Raw genomic sequence first — 26,740 nt, forward strand, 5'->3', positions numbered from 1 at the left:
AAGTGATATAGCCAAAGGAAGAGTTAAACAGGTAAGACCTTCTAGCTTGATATAGTTAAGATCAACTAAAATAGAAATAAAACACACCTTTCCTACTCATAAAATTAATGATTGTTTTTATTTTCAGTCAAGATGGAGAGACCAGATGTTTTCTTTTGCATATAATTGCCGATAATAAAGGTTAGTTTCTGTGTGTTTTACATTTCGATGTTGTGTCGTAGTTTTCTTATATTTGATACGTGTCCCTCAGTTTTAGTTTGAAACCCCGACTTGTTTTTTCTCTCTCGTTTTATAATTTTGAACAGCGGTATACTACTGTTGCCTTTATTTAGTTGTGCGTGTGATAGTAAATGTTTTTTTACATTGTATATACATTATATTAGATAGTAAAGACTTGAGTCTGCATTGTCTACATATCAGAATGGGAAGTTAAGGTTAGTTGTCATGTCAGACTTTATTATAAAGGCGAGTTGTCATTGCGTACAATTCAGACTTGGCAGTATTAAAAAATGAGTTGGCATTGTGTACATTTGATAGATATAGGAAGATGTTGTGTAAGTGCCAATGAGCAAACTCTCCATCCAAATAACAATTTATAAAAGAAAAACATTACTAGTGTAAAACCATACAAACGGGAAAAACAACGGTCTAATCTATATTTGAGATTTGATATCAAAGATGAGTTGCCATTCTTTAAATATGAGATTTGAAAGTAAAGAGGTCGCGATACTGTGTACATATGAGTAAGGATGAGTTGACTTTGTGTACATATGAGACTAACTGGCACTTATAACCAAGCTGACTCCTTCAACCTGGTTAATCAGTTTTTACCAAATAAAATATGTAAAGTGTTTAGAAATATAGAATAAGAAATAACATATAATTAAATCAATGCAGACCTTGTAAAAAAAGTCCTACTATGATTATTTTAATTAACATTATTTCATTTTGTAGATCCATGTTCATCCAATCCTTGTCAGAATAATGGTTTATGTGTTGCCTTGTCAGATGGTACACATTCATGTATCTGTAAACTAGGTTTCTATGGAAACAGTTGTGAAATAGGTAAAGTGAAACATGAAATTTTTATGTATAAGACTTTTCTTTAAATGTTTAATAAATAGTGTTCATAAATTTTCTTTAATCAAATGCAAAAAAATGTTCACAACACACCAAAGCATAACATCACAGAAAGCTACAAAAACAACAGAAAAGAAACAAAAGCAATTAATGTTAAGTCTGTAGCTGTAGACAGGTGTGTCATGCAGGATCTATGATAGTTGTAACAGTAACATTTATAGGTTGTCTATTTTATTCTATTCTTGAGCTAATGAGATAATGTATTAAATGCTTCCATTATGATTTCTATCAGACCAATGGTAAATTGCATCATAGTGATAAATATAGTTTTGAAGCACACTACTGAATTGGAAATCATCTAGTTGCTGAATCATAGTTCCTTGAATCAATTACATGTTTTGACAATTTGCCGACCATGGACCAACACAAATCATAAACATGTTATGGACTTTTAGAGTTTGGCATTATAACACATGTGTTTTATTTACATATAGGTAGTTGTCCTGCAACAACGACCAATCGACAATATTGTCAAAATGATGGACATTGTCACACAGATAGTACAAAGAAAACATGTTTCTGTAGACTTGGGAGTATTGGTTTACAGTGTGGACACAGTAAGTATATATCTTCTTCTTCGAGCAAACATTTGTATTATGCTAAGTACTCTCCACAAATGTATGATTTTAGAATGTATTACGCATTCAATATACATGATATAGATATACTAAAAACACAACATTGGAATTTAACTTAGATTACAAGAATATGTATTACTAGTATGTCTTTTGTGTACTGCTAGATAAAGGAAACTGTGATCGCAAAAAAGGATCAAGATTGGTAACTTTTCAAAATTTACTCTTATTGTGCTCTAATTGACAGACAAACATGTCTGTTATAATACATTTCCGGCTGTCATATCGACAATTGACTAAAGCAATTCTTTGAAAAACACGTTTGCCTGCTGATTTTTGAGTACATTTGTGTAATAATATTAAAGAAGATGTGGTATGATTGCCAATGAAACAACTATCTTCAAAAGACAGAAACGACAGAGACATTAACAACTATAGGTCACCGTGCGGCCTTCAACAATGAGTAAGCCAAGATGACTTAAATTTATATTTGTTTCTTGTTTTCTTACTTATCTCTGAATATAAAGGAATGGAGGACCTTTTGTTCCACGTCCAAACTTGGCTTTTTTTTTTTTTAAACACGTTTATTTCGGAGTCGGGATTTTTTTTTTTTTTTTTTTTTAGACATGTTAGATCAATGAAAGAATTTATTTTTAGGACGATCAAGATTCGGGATCTATTTATAAGGAATTCTGAATGACTCATGTATGTACCTCTCCCAATATAGGATTGTTTGAGTCTTGTTCTGTAACTATTTACTTTCCCTGTTAAGGTTGTAGGTCGTGCTGAAACTCACTATATTAAGTAATAGTATATATTTTTCAATATATGTTGGGGTTTTTTTCAGAGACAACAGAAGGATTGACCAGTCTTGCAACAAGTGGAGTAAGTTAATTTTTATTCTTTTGGTATTTTCTGAACCTGAAAGTTAAGATTTCAATAAATATAAGATGATTTCAAAGATGATAGTTTCATGAAAATAAAATGAAAATGGCCTGTTTTTAAGCCTTTTTCAACTGATTTGTAAAATATTTTTCTTTTGTTGTACTGTTAAACCACTGTCTCAGGATAGGGGAGGGTTGGGATCCCGTTAACATGTTTACCCTCGCCACATTCTGTATGTATGTGCCTGTAATTCAGTGGTTATCTTTTGTTTATGTGTTACATATTTGTTTTTCGTTCATTTTTTGTACATAAATGAGGTTGTTTGAATTGTTTTACATTGTCATTTCGGGGTCTGTCATAGCTGACGACTAGGCCTATGGGCTTTGCTCATTATTAAAGGCCATACTTTGACCTATAGTTGTTAATTTCTGTTTCATTTTGTTCTCTTGTGGATAGTTGTATCATTGGCAATCCACATCTTCTTTATTTTACATTGGATAGTGTGTGTGTGTAGTAAAGTGTGCGTCTGCATTTCATTCCTGTGTTCTACTTTCAAGATGACATTAGATAAAACTGAAAGTGGGCATATAGTACTACTATATATAATTATGAAAAAAAAGAAACAATTTACATTCAAGTATTAAAAATGCAAAGATGTCTTTTTTTAATAAATGTATATGACAATGTATGTAACACTTGTAGTTTCATTTATCTGTAGGCCAAATTCATTGGATCATCGTTACCAACATCAATTAAATGTCATCTTGGGGATCCATGTGAGATACCATCTGTGTTGACCGGAGATCCTAATATAAAGTAAGTCTTCTGAGATCGCAGATGATGTGAGATATCATCTGTCTTGACTAGTTGATTTTTATGTAAAGTAAGTCTTCTAAGATCGAAGATCATGTGATATACCATATGTGTTGAAGGGAGATTCTTATGTAAAATAAGCCTTTTAAGGAGATTCATGTGAGATACCATCAATATTGACTGGAGATCCTAATGTAAAGTAAGTCTTCTAAGAAGATCTATGTGAGATACCATCTGTTTTGACTGGAGATCCTAATGTAAAAGTAAATCTTCTAAGAAGATCTATGTGAGATACCATCTGTTTTGACTGGAATACCTAATGTTAAGTAAGTCTTCTAAGAAGATCTATGTGAGATACCATCTGTTTTGACTGGAGATCCTAATGTAAAGTAAGTCTTCGAATTCAAATTGGTAAAAATTTTATCTTTAAAAAACATAGGATATTAGATTTCATCACTAATGGCATTTATAAGAGATGCATTGGTAGGAACAACTATTTTTATGAGTGGGAATTAAAATAGCGCTGGTTTGTAAAGTAATTAGTCCTCATGACACTTATATGGCTGAAAATTTAAACACTGTCATAGAAAATGTATAATCTAAAGATTGTCCTAACTTATAACCGTGGTAATATTTGGTGCCTGGTTCAACGTCATCTCAATCGGACTCTAAGTTAAAACTGGAGCCATTTCAGATAAATACTTGTTTTGGATCTAGTGGTAAGTGTGTTACCATAATTCCGTTAAAACAACTAAATTGATATGGTTCTTGTCGCCTATTATTGACTAGCTGACATATTTGTTGACAATTTTTTTTTATTTTGCATGTAGGAAACATTTCAGAAACTACTGGTCTTAAATTAAATGTAAATTTTTATGCCAGTTTTTATGTTAAAGATTATAAAAGCTGGTCTAACAAATACTTATCCCCAATTGGAAAAATTACAATAATTAAAAGTCTTATAATTTCAAAGCTCAATCACCTATTTTTAACTTTACCAAATCTTAATAATGGATTACTAAATCAATTCATAAAAAAATATTTGATTTTATTTGGGATGGTAAACCAGACAAAATTAAAAGGGAAACAATTGCTCAAATATATGAACTGGGTGGACTTAACATGTTAAATCTAAAACAATACATCAAAGGATTAAAACTAACTTGGATAAGAAGAATAATCAAACAAACTAATAACTATTGTAAGTTACTAACTTGTACTGAAAAAATTGAATTAAATGAATTATTCTTGGTAGGTCCAAGAACACAAGTAAGAAATCCTTTTTGGCTGGAGGTTTTTAATGCTTGGACTGAACTACAAACCAAAGTAGCTATTAAGAATGAATATGATTATATCGCATCTAATCTTTGGAATAGTAAAGAAATTAAAATTGGTAATCAAACTCCTCTGTATAAAAAATGGACTGAAAAGGGCGTCTGGCTAATAAATGATTTAATTGATAATGATGGACATTTAATGAATTGGCAGGAATTTAAAAAAAACATATGATGTTGATACCAACTTTCTTATATTTTAAGGAGTAATGTCAGCTGTTTATTCCTATATGAAAAGTCTTAATATTAAAAATAATCAGCTTATGAAGCCTTATGGGCCAATTATACCAACTACTATTTCTATATTTATGAAATCTACACAAGGATCAAAAGACATGTTTAATGTTTTAAATAAAAAAATAACCAATATCACATCGCAGGAAAAGTGGTCTTTAATCCTAAATAGACATAATATTATTTGGAATAAAATATACAGACTTCCATTTTACATTACTAAAAACTCAAAATTACAGTGGCTCCAATACAGGATTAATCACAGAATTTTGGGAACAAATAAATTTCTCTACAAAATTAAAGTCTCACGAAACAATAAATGCACTTTCTGTTCAGACTCAATAGAAACTATTGAACACATATTCTGGACATGTCCAAAAGTTTTTGATGTTTGGGAAGAACTTAATAAATGGATATTTGCAAAAGTCCAAATTGAACTACCACTTAATTTAGATATTGTCTTATTTGGGATATTAGGAAAAACAGAAAAAAACTACATAAGAAATCTCATAATACTATTAACCAAATATAATATATACAAAACAAAAATGCAATGTGGACAAGTAAATAGTGTAGTCTTAAAAAAATACCTTAAAAAAAAATTGTTCATTGAAAAAATAATATTTTATAAAAATAAACCATTGCAAAGAGCGTACACCTGCTGGAACCCCTGGCTCCAACTAATACAATGATTTTATAAGCTAACTCTCACATAATAAAAATATCTACCCAATCCATGCTACCTTAGATTTAGATTTTCTATTCTTTTTTAAAATTATTAATAATGTTAATATACGCTTATAGAAGGATTCAAAATATCAACTTTATGTACTTGTCTCGATTTTGCTGATGTACTATGAACTTATTTACTATAATTATATTACATATATGAAGTTCTTTGCCAATAAACACATTATAAAAAAAAAGATTTTCTGGTTTTTTTTTATATTTAGACCCTCAATGAAGAAAGGTTTTGTGGACTCCAGTGTCGAGGTGCAGGGCATGCATGTGACACAAGATAGAAATAACTCGCATGTATATCATACTGTTACTTCTATACTGCCAAAGAAAACAGGGAACCATAAAGTTTGTGTACAAAATGTGAATGCTGCTGGGTAAGTTGAGGGTATGACCATTTAATTTTCTGCGAGGGAGGCATAGAGAAGTTTATGAGGACCCAATATTCAATTCATAAGCTTAATTCATGATTTTTTTTTCCTTTTTACACAATAATATATTTGTGGTCAAAATATGCGTTTTATTTCAGTGTCAAAATGTCCCCCTATGAAATTTCTGCTTTCAATTTTTAAGTTTTTTAATATTATCATCAAATTTGAGGATCTCCATTGAGTGTTCGCAGATAATTGAAAGATAAGTATGAAAACACAACCATAACATCTTATTTATGTATCCTATGCTATTTAATGTGCCGATTGCGTTTTACTATTTCATGTTACATGTATTTTCAATGAAATGTACAGGCTAACTAGACAAATAAATCTATCAGACTTGATTTTTGAAAAAACTAATTATAGTTATAAGACTACTGGAAATCTGGTTGTATGTTCTGTACAAAACTCGACCTGTCTGAAACATACGTTTTGAAGCTACATGAAAACATTCTTAATATCGGTTTTACAGTAAACTGTAGTTTGACTAAAACAATTATCATATACAACTCTTATTTTTCAGTCAAACAGCTGATGAGTTGTGTTATTCAATAGAAGTAACAGCTGGTAAGATCAATGCTTAAAATTAATTAAAGGTTGTGTTGATATAAGAAAAAAAAATATTTAAGGTTAAATTATTATTTTAGATAAAGATATTAGTAAATATATGAAACTATGTAAATATCATGTCCGTATATCATGAATATAATTAATATGGCTAATAAAAAAATTATCTGGAAGAACTTTCTTACTGTACAAGTTTTAATAGGAATCTGTAACATAATACAGTTACAAGGGTTATGCCCTTGTTCATTTCTGGTTATTTTCTACAAATTAAAGCATTCATAACAAATAATATGTTTTACTTTTAGAATTACCTAAACCTGTTTCTAATGTAAGTTTTATACTAAGTGGATTTATAATTTATTATAAAACCTGCAAATAGTTTTAATCTTGTACACAAGTTGGAATACTTTAAGCTGAGAATCCTTTTTTGATTTTGTGATTGTCTTTAACAATTATTGTACGAGATGGCATCCAGAGTGATATTTGTTTGACAATTTGAATAATCTCTGAAACTGCAAAGCAAAGTGATCTGAAACTTTAGTAGAGTTAGAATGGAAAACCATTTGCGTTTTATATTAACCAGATGACAAACATGGCATCAATCAGCAAACATGACATAACGCAGGATTTAAAGTTTCCATTAAAATCCAATGAAAAATCACATGTTCGTCATCCCGTAACTTGACAGGAATAATGTTTGAAATAATATTTTGTTAGTTTGGATAAGATGAAAATCTTAGTGTCCAAAAAGTTTTCTGAAATCTTTAAAAACATTATTGGATTTGTTTTCAAAAGAAATCAACTGGCAATCATCATGTATTGGTCAAGGGGACTGATGGCATATGATTCGCATTAAAACCATATCGAAAAATCATTATCTTCACTGAGACTGCTTGGTTAAATTACATCTTCTAGGTTTTTAATTTTTTAGTCACTTTTAATTTATTTTTTCTTTAAACTTCATTGAACATTATTATTGTATTGCTGCGTTGAATGTCTTCAATGAAACTTTTAAGGTCGCTTAAGAAATGGTTAAAGTCAATTGTAATGTTGAATAACAATTTTTAGTGGTATTTTGAAGGTTGACTTTGAATAAAAACAACTCATTATATATGTTCCTTCAATGATGAAATGCTACCATTATTTATTCTAGTCATGTCAAATTGTTTTGTCTTTACAGAGTAAGCCACAGTTTCTCTCCCCTACTCTACCAGATGGCAGTAGTATTGAATGTTCAGTAGGTGAAGCGTGTCATATAAACTTATGGATGAAGAGTCAAGTGTATAACCTAAACTGGTAATACTTTTTTAAAAATTGAATCTTTTACATGTTGTTTTGCATTGAATTATTTTTTATTACCGAGTTCATAATTTGGCATAACGTCATGTGACATACGATTAGTTTTTTATGCACACCTGTAAATGGAATTTGATGAGACTGCCAACAAGGTGAGAGGTTTAGTGCTATAAAACCAGGTTAAATCCACAATTTTCTACAATTGAAAATGCCTTTACCAAGTCAGGAATATGACATTTCTTGTCCATTTTTTATTTGTTTTGTCATTTGATTTTGCCATTTTGCTATTTGTGATTAGAATCTTTCCGAATTGGTTTTCCTCTGAGTTCAGTATTTTTGTGATTTTACGTTTTGAATTTTAATTTGAAATACTTTTTTTATACTTACAACTTCATAGATGTAGCGTTTCTATAGCCTATGTAAGATCATGACAGATAAAACGTTTTATTGGAATTTGCCTAATTTGACTTCAATGTTAGTGCAAAACATTGGATTAAAAACATTTTATTTTCAGTCCATTAGTGGAGTCTGATATGAAAGCACCAGATGGGATCTTTGTTTTCCAGTCAGATAAAGAACCAAGTCCATGTTCTACTGATGTATCCATACACACAGATATAGAAAGGACAATAAGTGTTTGTTTTACATTGAAAACTCCTCCTGAAAAAAATGTACAAGGCCATGGGTAAGATATGTATTTAGTAGAATTGCATGCTCATATTTCTATATGTTAAAGTCTCATGATACAATTATATTTCCATATAAATGGTTAACAACGCATGAATTGCATAAACGGAGGCTGTGTTTGCACATAAGTTACAAATGCCACGAACTAATCAAAAGCTAGTGCAAAACCCTTTATAATGATTATTTGCCTATCCCTAGGCTAAAATTATCTTCAGCATCTTAAATTGTACCTTAATGATTTAGTTACTGTACTATATCTGTCACGCCCTTAAACTTGTGGTGTTTTTTTCTCAGAAAAACTAAATTATAAAACACACTTTTATACTTTTTGTAAACTATAGACTGTAATGTCTGAAATTCTGTACTGTTTTAAAACTATAACTGAGGCCCAATTAAACACTGATCTATTTGTTAAGATTGTCAAATTTGAATCTATATAAATGAGATAAATAATGATTTATTTTATATTAAATACTTTTTTTGTAGAGGAGAAGGGGAGGAAAGGTGTTACAGCATTACGATAACGAAAGACCCATTACATGGTACATATTTTAGACGGTATTGTCTTCACCCATTCTTGTAATATTTACGTGAAGATAAAATATTACATTTTTGGCATTTAACCTGAACATAAAATGTGTTTCATCCTCTTTCAAATTAACAATAAATACATTGAATTACAAAAATACTTTAAAATAAAGACATAAGATTTTTTTATACTTGTATAATTCAAACAGGTTTTAAAGTGACTATACTTTAAAAGTGTTATACATCTTATTTTTGTTCTTATTGAATGTAGATAATGAGGACGTATGCCTTCTTTGTTTAACTGCATGATTCTGTATGACGAAGAACAGTAATGCTTTGAAACATTATTCAGTCAAACATGGTGAACTTTGGAGTCTTTTTCATCAACTTCATAAGGAATGTGATATCCATTGAGTGGATCTTGAAAACAATGTTGTCATTTTAACATCGGTCTTCCCTGTATCAAATAATAGCACAAGTGAAAAAATTTCAAAAATGATCATCATCTTTATGTTTCACCCTGATATTACCCGTCACAATGCATAATACGAAAGAAGCCCTAATTTTGGCGGCGTTAATTTATGATTCTTGAGTTTTGCCCTTTTATAACATGAATGCAGAAGTATTATCTGTGTCATCTGAATACATATTCCCCTATTATCAAATTATTTGGAAACTATTTGCAAAAGGGGTAAACATTAAGGATTTATTTTGGTCAAGTTAAGGTTCAGTTGATTCCAGTAAATGGTCAAATTTTATAGAACCAGGACAGATAGAAATTACGAATTTAGATTAAATGTACAAATCAGAGTTGTGTACGAGTGATACATAAAATAATGATGGGGTTTATCGTTTCTCCTTTAATTGTTATGATATATGAACGTTTGCCCTTTAATATGTTGAAGTTTTGATATTTGTTGTTTTCAGTATGTCGAACATGAATTATTTTATCCATGTTCAAGTATTTTTTTATAAAAAAATATGTGTTATCGATTCGTTTGATGAGTTTGAGCTTTTGATTTTGCCATTAGATTAGGGACTTTCCGTTTTGAATATTCCTCGGAGTTCAGAATTTTTGTGATTTTCCTTTTTATGGGCGAAATAACAATTTATATATTTTCGTTTTTTTTCTAGCTAGAGGACCCTGCAGCAGACTAATTTGCATGAACCAAGGTTTTTGTAATGGCAAAGGAAACATAGGATTCTGTCAGTGTCCATCTGGATATTCTGGAACTACTTGTCAAGTTGGTGAGTACAAAAGGTCATACATTAGAATTTGAGAAAAATGAAATAAATTAATCCATCTGTTATAATGGGGAATGATACTGTCAATTAAGAAATTATAGCATACATTTGTTATTGCTAATTTTTAAAATCAGGATTCATTATTGTGATTTCCGGGTTATCTTCATACAGATAAAGTATTCCATCTCAGATTGTGAATTCTTATTATTGTGATACTTAAGAAGTACAGATAGATTATCACACATCAGAATACGAATTCTTATTATTACGACTATCAAGCGGTCGCATTATTAACATTAACTAAAACCTCTATAAATTTACAGTAGTCTGATGTTTCCTCTATGAACTAATGTCCTAAATTTATTCATGACAGATTTCAGAAACAAAAAGCAGCAATCGTGTTCTTTTCACAACTAACTTAATATAATGTTGGTGTCTTGACTTAAATATGACTATCAGGCTTGTAGGTTTACCCTTGTACATAAATATGTATCACACACCTGATTGGATTTCAGTTTCAATTTGTTTTAAAAGTCTGAAAAAGGTATTGTCAATTACATCCAGTAATACAATCCTCTTCAGTAAACAAAACATTATTGATCATCATAACGTTCATTCTTTACCTGCTTGTTTTTTTCTGTTTCAGTCAAGATCCAACTGCATTTTTTTCTTACAAAATCTTTTCGTGTCTTCATTACAAACACATCTAATAGAAAGTCAAATTCACTACAAAACTACTTTCATTAATGCCAAAATGATGACATCTTTATATATGAATTTGTTTTTATAGTTATTTGGAGGTTAGCTCATATTGTTTTAAGTGAAAATTATAAGATATATCTAAATATCTAATATTTTTAGCTCATGGCAATTCCCTCACAGCTCCACACTCACAGGTAGGTACATTGTTTTATGTTATTTTCTTTGGCTGAGTCTTATGAATGTATCAAGTTAATGAGCATTTCAATATAGCTGATAAAGTAATGCAATTTATCTTTATACTGGAATTGAAGTTATCAGCATTGCATTTCACAGTACTTGACTTACTCTTTTACTAGTTTCCAACACAAAACGGTCCTACATTTTAAGTTAAATTTACTAAGGGTAAATTGTACATACAATTATACAGTAATCAGATACTGATAAAAACTAAGTGTAAATTAATTGAGGCAACTGAAAGAGTATCTTCGTATGTGTTAAATGATAGTTTACATATGCAATAATACCACATCCAATTATTATATAAATCAAAAATAAAATATAGAAATCTGATCATGTGTATGTTAAAGATAATAAAATGTGTTACTCATATAAACATTTGTAATTTCAGCCAGGTTCCGAGACAGGAGACCATGTATTACCACAGAAAGTCGTATGTGTTTTGCATGAGGAATGTTCTATTCCATTTACAGTCACGTCAAGTGCTAAGTAAGTGATAGTAATACACACATGCATTTATGGTATATAGAGTATCCAAAGTATTCAAAGGAAGTTAACACATGTTTCATTTATTGTAATGATTTGGTATTATGTTGATGAATTCTTTGAATATATGTTTTAATTTCCCTATTTCTTTGGATTTCAGCATTTGGATTTTTAAATGTCCAAGAAGTTTTTTTTATGATACTAAGAGCGAAAAATAACATATTTTTACAACATCTTATGCCCTAGTTTCCCGTCACGAAGATTTTTTTTGTCATTATATTGCACAAAGTGACCTGTTTTGAATAACAATTCTGATCAAGGCATTAATTGAAAGAAAAACAGTTTTAAAAGTGATAAAATGTGGCATTATATGAATTAAAACTATAAACATTAATTTTACAGTCCACCTTCAGTGCGACCTGGACATACTGAAGCAGGATTGTCATCCAAGGGAACAACAATAATACCTGATCCTAAAAATACTGGTACCTTCCTTTCTCAATTGAATGTGGTCGGTAATACACCTGGCGTACACAAAACCTGTGTTCAAACAGGCGATAATAGAGAGTAGGTATTCTGATACAGATACAAGCAGAATGTGGGGGATTCTAGGTGTTACTATTCTTATAAAATTTTTGAAAAGTCTATCCTTAAGTTCAAGTGGAAGTTGTTTTACTGCTGAATGTTGATCAATATTATGCTTCAAAAATATGGGGAAATAAAAATAAATTTGAAGTGTACAACATCATGGGAAAAGCATTGGTATCCTAAAACATCTGTTTAAATTTCCAAAAAGCTTATAAGCAGGTCAATATTATATCAGTTTAAAATGAAAATCTTGGACACATAAGGTTTGTTAATAAAAAAAATGTAAGATAGTTTACGAATGACTTGTGGATCATTAATTTTACCATTTACATGTACATGTAAGATGGTTCAGAAAAGACGTGCTGATAATTTTATGTCACTATATTCACATGAGACTGTTAGGTTGGTGTGGTCATGTAAGAGTGATGGCTGATGAGAGATTGCAAGCCTTATGTAGAATTTTATAATAGTTGGCAGCATTATATGTCACATGAGTTATCCTTATTTATACAGCTCTTTTTTTATATGTATTTCAGGACAACTAGCGATGAATTTTGTTTTGAGGTCGAAGTAAAATCTCCAGGTAAATATGGATTCTCTGTAACCAATTGTTTTTGCCTTGCAAGAATAACATTAAAAAGAGCCGGTTAAGTTATTTTTTTCTTCATTCCCATGTGGCTGAGACCTTATCTTTTTACTTTCAAAAATACAATTGAGAAGAGAAACAGGTACTGTGTCAAAGAGGCAACAACTCGACCATCTGTTATTGTTGAATGCCTTTATAGATTAGATGAGTAATACTGTTATTGTCTTTTGTAGTTTGAAAAGACTACATAAATTCTACATCAAAACATTTCAATATTGACTATTCTTATTAATAAGAATCTGTTTTGTTGATAGAAAAGTTCTTGTCTTTTGTAGATTCTTACAATCATGAGGTGAAGACGAGTCAGGTATGTATGCTTGTGGATTAAATTATCAATATTGACTAAAATCTTACCTATTGTCAGCTAACTGGAATAAGCAAAAAATGTCTGTTTTGACAAATTTAAGGGCCTTCTTTTTAGTCATTCCCAGCTGCCACACCTGCATGTCTTTGACACAGTTATGTATTTATGCCACTGGTTTAAAAAATGCTTTGGCTATCTATACTGCATTTGATTTATAAAATGTGTATGTTGATTCATGAAGCATTGGGGCCTTGACACAAAAGACTAACAAGCAACTATATGAAAATGTAAAAATGACATTGTAAAACCAGACCCTTAAGCATGTAATTTGTTTTTTAAAGCAGTTTTCATGTTTATTGTAAGATGACATTTAATATAAATAAGTGTGACTTTAGATGAACTTTAAAATACCTATTTTTTGCAGCCTTACTTTGTAACACCAACAATACTACATGATTCTGTAACACAATGTGTACCAGGGAAATCTTGTCATGTCCTCCTGTTTATGTCTGGTGGTGTTTACCCTGAATGGTAAGTGTTTTATACGAGTAAAATCTTGTCATGTCCTTTTGTTTATATCTGATGGTGTTTACCCTGAATAGTAAGTCGTTTATATCAAAGAAATCTTGTCATGTGCTCTTGTTTATGTCTGGTGCTGTTTACCTTGTATGGTAAGTCCTTTATATCAAAGAAATCTTGTCGTGTGCTCTTGTTTATGTCTGGTGCTGTTTACCTTACATTGTAAGTCTTTTCTATCAAGATAATCTTGTCATGTGCTCCTGTGTATGCCTGAAGTGTTTTGCCCGAATGTTTAGTGTTTTATACCGCAAAAATCTTCTCATGTCCTCCTTTAAACGTCTAGTGGTGTTTACCCTGAATTGTAATCCTTTATATCAAATTAAAGAAATCTTGTCATGTCCTTCTGTTTATTTCTGATAGTGTTTACCCTGAATGGTTAGTGTTTTATACCAGGAACATTTTTTCATTTCCTCCTGTGTATGTTTGGTGGTGTTCAGGTAAGTGCTTTTTACCAGAGACATATTGTCATGTCCTCTTGGTAATGTTTGGTGGTGTTTACCTTGAATGGTAATTGTTTATAACCAGGGAATTTTTGTCCAGATGATTTTTTAATGATATGTTTGTTTTGTGTTCTGTAGAAGAATCTAGCCATTACCTTCTGTTAATGACTGGTTAATTCATGGTCTTGCTGTGTTATGTACAAAAGAAATATCTAACCATGGCGTCCTGTTAATGCCTGATAATTGTATGTATGGTCTGTTTGTTTTGTGTAATCGGGAAACCTTCTTTTAAATTTTGTTCAGTAGTGTTCATGTAGTGATAAGCACACTTTGTAAGTGATGTGTGTCAGACAAATTTTACTATGCCTTTATGATAGTGTCTATCGTGTTTTTGTTTGTTTTAACGATACTTCCAAGAGGTTGAAGGTTTTCATTATATCTTTCATTTAATCAATCCTCTTTTACATTTACGAGATTTTCCCAGTTTTCAATGTTTATCTTATAAGGCTATGCTAAAGTTTAATACTGTAATTGATCCTAAACTAGATAAATGCAATTGATGAAATTGAGAATGGAAATGGGGAATGTGCCAAAGAGACAACAACCCGACCATAGAAAAAAACAAACAAAAAACAGCAGAAGGTCACCAACAGGTCTTCAATCTAGCGAGAAATTCCTGCACCCGGAGGCGTCCTTCAACTGGCCCCTATCAAATATATACTAGTTCAGTGATAATGAACGCCATACTAATTTCCAAATTGTACACAAGAAACTAAAATTAAAATAATACAAGACTAACAAAGGCCAGAGGCTCCTGACTTGGGACAGGCGCAAAAATGCGGCGGGGTTAAACATGTTTGTGAGATCTCAACCCTCACCCTATACTTCTAGCCAATGTAGAAAAGTAAACGTATAACAATACGCACATTAAAATTCAGTTCAAGAGAAGTCCAAGTCTGATGTCAGAAGATGTAACCAATGAAAATAAACAAAATGACAATAATACATAAATAACAACAGACTACTAGCAGTTAACTGACATGCCAGCTCCAGACTTCAATTAAACTGACTGAAAGATTATGATTTCATCATATGAACATCAGGCACAATCCTTCCCGTTAGGGGTTTAGTATCATACCATCATAACATATATGAGAAAAACATAACCCGTGTCATGCCAACAACTGTTTAGTTCCGATGCAAAGACCCTATAAGTGAATCAATATTAACGCCAAAATATGCAATCTTTAATGACCTGACAACAGTATCGTAACTATATCCCTTCTTAATAAGTCAATTCAAAGGTTTTGTTTGTTTTTGAGGTGAATACTGACACCTTTGTGCTTTATAAAGAATATTTCCATAAAAAATTGGATGTGAAATACCTGAACGTATAAGAAGTCTGCATGTTGAGCTATATTTACGAATGATGTCCTTATACCGATGATAAAATTTAGTAAATGTTTTGACTAGTTTGTGATATCGAAAACCCTGGTGTAATAATTTTTCAGTAATACATAAATTTCTCTCGTTAAAATCTAAAACATTGTTACATACACGAGCGAATTCGAATCGTACAAGTTGGGATATATAAACACCGTAAGATGGTGACAAGGGAACGTCACCATCTAAAAATGGATAATTAACGATAGGAAATGAAAAATCATCTCTTTTATCATAAATTTTAGTATTCAGCTTTCTGTTAGTGATATAGATATCAAGATCGAGGAAAGGGCAGTGGTCATTGTTAGTATTAGCTTTATTTAAAGTAAGTTCAACAGGATAAATTTCTTTAATATACATACTGAAGTCGTCATTATTGAGAGCCAAAATATCATCCAAATATCTAAAAGTATTATTAAATTTGTTTATCAGATGTTGTTTCGATGGGTATTTGCTTATTTTTGTCATAAATTGTAACTCATAGCAATACAAAAACAGGTCTGCAATAAGTGGTGCACAGTTAGTCCCCATTGGAATTCCGATAATCTGACGATATACGGAATCCCCAAAGCGAACAAAAATGTTATCTAGTAAAAATTCAAGGGCATATATAGTATCAAAGCATGTCCAATTGACATAGTTTTTTTGTTTATTGCTTCTAAAACATGACCTAAAACAGTTTGAACATATATATTCACATTCTGACTTTTTAAATGCCCATTTAATTAGGTGTGTGAATTTTTTCTAAATGAGAATGTGAGGCAATGTGGTATACAGGGTAGAAAAATCAAAACTTTGAACAGATTTAAAATCACCAATATAAGCATGCAATTTATCAAGTACTTCCAACGAGTTCTTGACACTCCAAAAATAATTAATTCCACTATTTTCGAAGGCCTTATTTGAACAATTTATTATCAGATTTTTTATTGTACCAAGTGTGCTTGTAAGAAGAATAGACAATTTAGTAGTGGAACAATGGCTTGAAGACGAAATAAATCTATATTTGTAAGGTGTTTTGTGTAGCTTCGGAAGCCAGTACATAGTTGGGACTTTCATTGTATGTGGCTCTGCTTGTAAAGCAGTAGCTCAAAGTTTATGTTTGTTACAGATGTCGTTTTCTGAAAATGGAGTCAGTTGGATTGTTGGTGAATTGGTGATTTCTTTTTTCAGAACCTCAATGTAAAATTTACGTCAAACAATAATAATATTATTAGCAGCTTTATCTGCCGGGAAAAAAACCAAATTTCTTGGCTAGTTCTTTTAGTTTATGTTTGATACGAGAAATAGGTTTTTTGTGGTTATTGTTAATAGTAAAATAGTATGTATGTGTCAAACAATGTACAACGAATGTAATGGTGTATTATGAGCTTGGTAGATATCCATTGATATATCTTAGATTGTATAATATTATAAGATATTGGTTTAAACTTTTATCAACGAATAATTGTATTCTTGAAAATTGTTACAAAGAACAGATACGGAATCAATGCAATATAATAACAGAAACAGTTGGATTTATAAGGTGAAATATTTTTTGTTTAATTTGGGTCTGAATGACTTCTGGTATAACCAAGATAATTTAGTTGTAAATGACACTCTTAAGTATTTTGTCAAAACTAGAATATTTGATCAAGCTAATCAATACTTGAATCAATTATTGGATGGCTCGCCAAATTTTTTTTTGTCAAAATACTGAGTAAAAAATGTTTGTTTACAATTATCCCTTACTAAACATGTGAATTTTAGAGTGTATTTAACGAGAATAAGATTGTCTTCACATAGCTTATTTGTTGTAACAGGACGATATCACGGTGTTAATAAATCAGAAAGAAAATGCACTCTCTGTACTTTAAATACAATAGAAGACGAGTTTCATTTCATTTTACAGTGTGATTGTTATAAGGAGACAGTATATTAAGCCATATTATTATAAGCGTCCATCGTCATTTAAGCTTATACAGTTGTTGAGCACGGAAACTGTAAAAGACATATGTTACATTTGTAAATTTCTTTTCCTTGCATTTAAACGCAGAACATACATGTTATAAGTTAACAATACTAAATATAGATCATTATTCTTCACGGATGTATTCATTTATCAGTTATGCATGTTTATAAAAGAATTGAATTGTATGTAAAATGTATGGAATCAAATATGTATGATTTATTTCAGTCCCTCTGTAGAACAGACTCAAGGACCAACAGATGACCTCCATCTTTTTACATCTGCTGATAATTCTAAATTGATTGGCAACTGCACTGCAGACGTAACATTGACCCCATCTTCAGGATCAACCGGAAAATACAGATTTTGTTTCAAAACATTTATACCAAAGTAGGTATTACTGAAGATAAAATAAAATAGTTATCTGTTAATATTTACTGTTTATTCATGATTACATAAATGATACTCCCTATATGGAATAAAAATTGGTACTAGCCAATTACTAGAAACTTAATAATATCTGAACACATGTATTGGCTGATTAAAAAAAAATATCGCCATGAGTAAAACTCACCATCTCTTCCTCCTACCTGTCTTATCAATTATTGAGAAATTCACTATGATTTCACTTTAACATCTTACTACGAACATACTTTTATGCCAGGTCAAGGCAGACAGTTTTTACCATCTGATACCCTTGACTGTTCTACCATCCATATGTTCGTCTGTCTCATTTTAGTTTCAACACTCTAACTTGAGATTCAAGCATTTATTGAATGTTATAACTAAAACAAACGTCTTGTACTATAAATTGTAAATGAAATTATCAAATGCCACAAGTGTTATCATAGTAACATACTATTATTTAAGACAATGATTGTGGGTTTATTCTCATAAGTGTTAAATAAAACATAGGACAATTTAGCAAATACTTGTATTGAAAAGGTGAATTTTGAAAACGTTTTCTGTTTAAATAACATATAGAAAAGGCAATGTTTCTGGGATTAGTACCGTTGCATGTTATTGTTCTAAAAACATATTTAATGATTCCCAAATCAGTGATGATCACCTGTTGAACCTATATTATCATGAAATATTGCGGGATATCTTTCATCACTTTTCCTTCTGAAATGGACATTTTATATTCATCACTTTTCAGTATACCAGGAGAAATTCGATGTTTTTATGTGAAATACATGGATTACTCTGGTGAGTATGATAGTTTTAACTTCAGTCATATTATTGTTTGTCACAAAGTTTTCATTATCACCATTTTGATTATGCTATTTTTGAAAGAGCTATTATTCTCTTATTGAATGCATACGTTTTTATAATATGTAATTGTTTTATAGCTTCCTTCTTAACCATGCATCATGCCTTCTTAAACATTTTAAAAACATCCTGTATACAGTTATTATTGCTGCATTGTGTAACAGGCTTTGTTCTTTCAGACGATAATTAGAGAGACACGACTTAAAGTTGCAGTATGGTTCATTTATTGAAATGAGCAATAGGTAAAATATTCGAGGGCCAAAGAAAGGTTATAGACAAGGAAATATGAACCTGGTGTGCTTTATTACTACCGTTTTAAGATATGTCTAACAACCACCTTCCTATTTCGTCATTTCTGTAATGCACTGATACTAAAATTGCTAAAAGTAATGGTTATGAAGATCGTCATGTACTTAATGTATCTGAAGTTACCAATCCTATATGTACTGGTACCAGTGTTAAATTCAATGAGTTCTAACTACAGGCATGTTCAATGTCTTTGTCACTCTTGCTGTATTGAATATTTTTGTCAGTGGGAATGATTTTTTAATTCAGCTCCAAGTCCATCTTGCAAAGGGACCAGTTGTCAGGATGGTAGTGTATGTGATATTATTAATGGACAACCAACATGTATTTGTGCTTTGTTACAGTCTGGACAACATTGTCAGCAAGGTATTTATACTAATAAATAGGAAAATGTTTAACGTGTCCTTTCATTTTATAAACAAGTGCTTCTTATACAGATTTATAGCTAAGTTGTGTCAAATTCAAAGCACATTTATCATATGTTTATATTTTTTTTTCCAGACAAAACTTTTGAGCCATTTACAATATCTACAAAACTTGGTATGATATATCCTTTGTGGTTTGAGAATATTTGTATTGATTTTGGGAATGTTGAGTTGAAGGTCAAGGTCAAGATATCGATATCCTGAAATTTAGAAAAAAAATGTTTCTTAATATTATTTTTTGAACCAGTTTTCCATTTTGTTTGATTATTGCTTATTATGAAAACCTCTATTGAATTGTGGAAAAAGCCGTAGAAGCAAATGACTGAAATTCTTGTAGTGTCTTTGTTTTTTTGTAAACCCTAGTACGAATTGAAATTAAGTATGTAAAAGTCTCTAAATATAAGGTGGCACTGTTGTCAAGGTAAGTGTTATACTTAATTTTGAATTGGTGTGCAATAAATGAAAAAGTTGTTTTTGATATGGTAGGTATGCAAGATTTATGCAATAAATGAAAAAGTTGTTTTTGATATGGTAGGTATGCAAGATTTATGCTCCTGAATTTTCAATGCAACAAACAACAAAGAAATAAGGTTTGTTCAGTCGACTGATCATAGTTTGGATGTGCTATCTTATTCATGGATATAACACTTGATATAACAGTTTGTTTAAAAATAGTCTCAAGAAGAAGGTCAGAGATCAGTAGGAACATTTGTGCTTTTGTTTCGGATGTAAACATTTGTCTTCCTCGTAGAACATATATTGCACTAACAGGCTCGTGCAATATAAAATTCTACTCGGGACAATATTCCCCAATATTCATGCAATAACCCTATAATACCATATAAAATACGTGTCATATTTTTCTGTTACAGCTGGTTCTTCTGGTACCCCTCATACATCATCACCACCATTAATTACTCATTTACCTCTACCTAAAGTAATCCGATGTGAAGTTGGTACATTTTGTATAATACCTACGTTAGTAAATGGAGACATAAACAATCCGTAAGTTGCATTTTTTTGTGGTTATATTCAAGATGTTATACATATTTCTATATAAATTTAGTTTTCCTTATTTGGATAAGGGAGGACTTATTTAGTAACTATTTGTTTTAGCCTTTCACGGACTAACGCTATGATTAAACAATAATCGAAGGAGGAGGCTCTAGCAGATAGAGAAAAAAAACAAATCCGGGTTACACACTAAAACTGAAGGAAACACATCAAATATAAGAGAACTACGACACAACAGAAACACAACACTAAAATGTAACACACACAGAAACGAACTATAATATACAATGGCCATTTTCCTGACATTTTTAACATTTTGTCTGTATTTTGGTGTATCTGAAGTATCTTGCTGCCGATAGAGCAAATTTGAAATGCCAGTATTATGTCTACCTTATTGTCCATTAGTGAAACTTCCGGCGTTTTTGTTTTTTGTTTTTTAAATTTCTTTGGATTTCAACTTCTATAATACTGAAGAAAAAGACCGATTTAATTGAGCCGCAACTATATAATCATTCAAAGGCGGGTAAATTTGTGATTTTACGTATAAATGTAGTGTTTTGTACTTCCTAAATTTGTCTTTAAAACATTCTATTTTCCACAGAAAATGCAAATTTTTGAGAATTTATCCAAATTCGAAGACTGATATCGTTTTGTGTCTTATAAGCTTTCGCGCATGCTCCGGCGACGTATTGACGGCGAAATTCAAAATATTTGTCATTGAAATGCAGGCTAAAACAAGAGGGGTTGATTCCTGATGACGTGTTTTTTTTTGTCTTATTTTCCCGCCGATTTAAATGTGATGTTTCCATTATGTTTCTAATTTTGAATCCTTCAGGGTAACGGATTTTACGTAGCTCATACTGTTAATAAGTAGACACGGCAAAAAACTATTGAAAATCATACTTTGTCAATTTTTTTCATTTTAAACCATGGCGTTGTCAGTTTATTTTCGATTTATGAGTTTGACTGTCCCTTTGGTATCTTTCGTCCCTCTTCTTAAGGTATTTAATATTTTTATTTTCCAACAGAAATGAATGGGGTCTTTTGCACTATGTTTCTCATTTCCATCTCTTAGAGAAATAGAATTAACTCTTTGTTTCAATCTTGCCAAATTGTACCGCCATTTCGCGGGCATTTTCAAGTATTTTTTAAAAAAAACATTGCGTTTTATTCTCATCTATACGATCTTACAGTTACAGTAAGAAATACGTGCTACCACAGATGGATAATAGTATCATCTAGTGTTATTGTACGATCGTTTTAATAGTGGTGAAACACACTAAACTACTAAAAATAATGTTGAAATATTTCAGGAATTCGAATTTACTAGAAAAAAACATATACACTGGAATAAAATATTCTAAAAAGGGAAAGGCTCAATGTATCAAGTGTCTGTGAATAACAAACATTTCACGTATTGTTTAACGGTTTATTTAGATTGTACTTGAAGTCAAAATATAATTTTTTGTAGAGAAACATCGATTATGCTCATGCTTTTCCTATAATTGCAACTTAACATTCATTATATTCCATTATTAAAGCAAGTACATGTTACAATAAATGATAGATGATTTAAAATTTCATTTTAAAAATTCTCTTAATTTGAGACGCCTTATCAATACAGTAAAAGTAAGAGATTGTAAATTATCTCGTCATAGAGATTAATCACAAATATACACACGTGTTAACAACTTTGCAGATAAAAAAAAATAGAAATTTATTTGAAAATTAACCCATTAACCCCCAATGACGCCTATATGCGTCATGGCGACAACCATTCTTTGATGGCCCGTATGACCCTCCATACCTTTTTTGAACTGCCCCACCTGAACTGTCATGCTAGCAGGGACTTCAACCAAGCAGTTCATGGTCCATAAACTCTTCTCAGACGTCTGTTTATGAAAATATGGCACGTTGAAAGCCGTTTAAGAGTTCAAAATCGGAAAAACGTGAAAAGTAGCCAAAATCAGGTGGGGGTGGGCATCTTTTGATGGCCACTACTTAACTGGTAGTCATTGTAGGTATAAACTATTATCGTAAATGCATGCATAGGTGGTATAGGAACACAAAGAGGTATAATATGGCCAATAGGAATCTAGTCTGTAAAATCTAGGTCACCGTTTTGTCAAAAATCCGTAAAAACGGACATTTAGGCAGACCTGACTTGACGATAATAATTCGCCAGCAAGACACGTAAGTCCCATATACTCCCAGTTAGCATGCATGGACTGCTGTAACTATAGGGTAATACTTGAATGACAAAGAAACACAGTCTGGTTAATGTTCACCTCTCAAGGTCGTTTTAAAATCGGAAAATAGACGGGAAATGACCATTTTTCAGTGGGGGTGGGTTCAAACGAGATTGCCATTCAGTGCACTATCCTCAAATGAAAAGGATGCAAGTTTATATATATACTTATGATATGAGTTTGAAATGCTATAACTTTATTGTAGTCCTACTTTTCATGTCAGTGGTATTGGTCTATCTACAAATGAAGTATAATAGCATTTTGTTTTGTTTATCTTTGTGCATGTATAAATACATCATGTAGATGTATAGGGCTATTGGGTTGATTAACTGTTTTGTTATCTGTGTAAACGTCTAACAAATAAAAAGAATTAAATATTAATTATTATCATAATTGTAGTTAATCATTTTGTTAACAATGATAAATTTAATTTCTTCCATTTTATTTGTTTTTTCCATTTCACAGACCGAAAGTAACAATACCTACTAGCAATCCTAATATAATATCAGCTCCTCCATCTATCCACCAAGATAGTAAATACCCTAAAGGAACATACAAAATTGATGGTCCAGTAAACGTTACAAAAGAAGGAATATATGAACAGTGTATGATTATAGAGCATGGTGGGTAGGTATTGTACATAAAACATTCTAACTTAACTGCTGTTTACCTGAATTCATATGTGTATGTGGTAACTGTTGGAGTCGTAATGGCCAAAACGTTTGGAAAATAGTGTTATAGTTTTTATTATATATACATATTTGTTAGTCTTATATGTCTTTTCAATTTTAGTTCATTTGTGTATTTAAGATTTGGTATGACATCCTTTTTAGTGAACTAGTACATATGCATTTTTAGGGATTTTCTCGCTGTGTTGAATACCAATTCCCCATTTTCATATATATAATAAAGACTATAACACAATTTTTCATACGTTTCGGTCATCAATTCATTAGAATAAATTACAACATTGAAACAACAATTATAACGCTTGGATATATCACGTTATAACAACTACTATGACGTTCATTTGCCACGGGTTTTTTTTCTTTTTTTTATAAATATTTCATGTTGCATTTAAAATTAATTTCTAGATAAGTGACATTTTACTCAACTTGTGTTTAATAAACCTCAAACTACGTCATTTATACTTTGTTTTGCAGTTGTGCTCTGTTTCTAGGAACATTAAATGACAAGAAATAATTTATGAACAATTCCACCAATGCTTTACAAATTTAAATATGTTGTTACCAACCAGTTACAATTTTCACAGATTTCACTTTGTATGGAGTTATGAGCCCTGATTGATTGAAAACAGCACTTTGAACATGGAACTATTTAAATCTTGGATAATTTAAAATTTATTTATGAAATGTATGATAAAAAATAAAATCACTAAATCAGGTTAGCCATGTAATATTTCAATATAAACCGACTCACCCATCTCAGCCATGCATGCAGGACTTAGCCTCCTATATTGAGTTAGTTTTCATCATACATTTCATATCAATTTGCCATATTCGAATAATGCCTTGCTTTTATGTCTTGTCCATGTAACATCCTATGAACTATCCAGCCAATGATTTAAGTAGTTGATTGATACTTAGAAATAAATGATTAACTACTCTAGTATTAGTGTGATACTTTTTCAAATTGTAATAATTTGCTGATGACCAAATTAAATTTCATTTCACACTCTCTATCCTCTTATTAAGTTTGACATATATACAGAAAAGCGGGTATGTTGCTAATTTGGCAACTCATTTCTTTTTTTTATATATATTTGTAGACAAACTTGTTTTAAAATAGAAGCCTTCAAACACAAAAACAGTACTCAATCTGCCTCAAATGTAAGTACCAATATTGTATGTTATAGATATATGTAAATAAAACTAGTATCTTTGTAATTCTTTTTAAACAAATTCTTCTTTACCCTTTCCTCCATAATGACGCCTTTTGACGCCATCCCCTTTACTCCATAATGACGCCTTTTGACGACTGTGTAGTACCTCAGTTGAAACGCTTTGACTACAAAGTGTCTGCATCAGACTTAATAAAATTTGTACCGAAAATGAAAAGGATATTCATAAGAATATCTTATGAATATCCGACTAAAATTATTTGATGGAATATTTGTTTTTCGCAATGCATTAATACTTCAAAGCATATTTTCGATATTTTGTTGAAAAAGCCTATGCGAATGAAGTATGCAAAACCAAAATTTCAATGGAGGAAAGGGTTAAGATATCTAGTCAAATTTTGTTGAAATATTGAGTAGTTTGTTGAAATATTGAGTAGTTTGTTGAAATATTTTGTAGTTTCTGCTAATGAAACTTATTTTTTTTTTTCATTTTTTTTTTTATGTTATTTTGAAACTATAAATAAGTCATCATAGACGTTTTGTTAATAGAACTCTTGAAATTCGTATTTTACTGATTTCTTGCAAATAGATATCAAAGGTACCATGATTATAATTTATTACGCTAGAAGTGCGTTTCGTTTACATAAGACTCATTAGTGACGCTCAGATCAAATTAGTTATAAAGCAAAAAAGTACAAAGTTGAAGAGCATTGAGGACCAAAAATTCCCAATAGTTTTGCCAAATACGGATAAGGTCATTTACATGTATTCCTTGGATAAGAAAATCCATAATAGAGGGGGGGAATTGAAGGAAACAAATGTGTTCAGCAAAATATGACCAACAAATAAGTCAACATCGACGAATCGTCAATTACTGAGTAACCCCTTGTCATTCCTTGGTTTTGTGATTGTTTTTTGCAAAAAGTATAACAAATACAGATTTTGAAAGTATATGATCAAACTATAAAAGAAAATTAGAAATTTTTCAAAGATAAATTGTTCAATACAATCCGATATACTAGAATGTAGACATAAATGATATGTCACTTAAGTTACATGATTTATATCCATTTAGTGACGCAAAAACTTTTAATAGATAGTTATAAACTGAAAACAGTAAAATAGTAATCTTTACAATACCTACAACAATGCAATTTGATAAAATCTACAAATAAGAAAGCATAACTGTCTAATAAAGGGAAACGAATACTTTTTCCAGGTGAGCGATTGAAGCCCTTGAGAGCATCTTGTTAGTTTAAATAATTGTTTTAAGTATACATTCGCTTTTTAGTTTCCTAGTTGGAATTGTTTTCCATTTGCATTTTCTTGGTCTTTTGTAGCTTGCTATAGTAGCTTACTTCTTTTTAAATTTAATCTGAGATGAAGACCTGTCTTTTAGGCAATTATACAACGTATTCTTATATTTATACTGTAAATAAAATACATTAGAATATAATAATTGCATTTGTATTAGCTACCGTCTTCAGTTCAACACATGTTAGCTTCAAGTACAGAAAACCTAACGGCTGTTTTCTATCTTACTTGTGAAAAGATTTGTTTTATTTTGCAGAAACAGGGATTCACGGAACCATTTTTCTATCATATTTAGCAGAATGAGAAAACTTTGTAAATTACTTTTATCATTATGCTTTACAGACAAGTTATTTTGAAGGCCCATCGCTACCACCTGATTCTACAGTTGTGTGTAAACCAACAACTACATGTCATCTTATTTTATACCAACGACCTAAAATTGGAAGATGGTAG

At 30.8% G+C, this 26,740-nt stretch overlaps 1 protein-coding gene across 1 annotated transcript; it reads left to right on the forward strand.

The window, feature by feature from the left end:
• Positions 1-2,174: 2,174 nt before the first annotated feature.
• LOC139515495 (uncharacterized) lies at positions 2,175-26,740 on the forward strand. Its single transcript, XM_071305070.1, has 23 exons — positions 2,175-2,178; positions 2,563-2,600; positions 3,319-3,416; positions 5,935-6,096; positions 6,674-6,717; positions 7,023-7,045; positions 7,898-8,013; positions 8,528-8,698; positions 9,187-9,242; positions 10,363-10,476; positions 11,335-11,369; positions 11,804-11,901; positions 12,301-12,465; positions 13,023-13,069; positions 13,408-13,439; positions 13,861-13,967; positions 18,075-18,236; positions 19,006-19,055; positions 19,674-19,790; positions 20,722-20,854; positions 23,578-23,739; positions 24,902-24,962; positions 26,630-26,740. Exons 1-23 carry the CDS (start codon positions 2,175-2,177, stop codon positions 26,738-26,740), a joined length of 2,106 nt encoding a protein of 701 aa, XP_071161171.1.

This window comes from Mytilus edulis, chromosome 3 (assembly GCF_963676685.1).
Source record: "Mytilus edulis chromosome 3, xbMytEdul2.2, whole genome shotgun sequence".
NCBI classification, from domain to species: domain Eukaryota; kingdom Metazoa; phylum Mollusca; class Bivalvia; order Mytilida; family Mytilidae; genus Mytilus; species Mytilus edulis.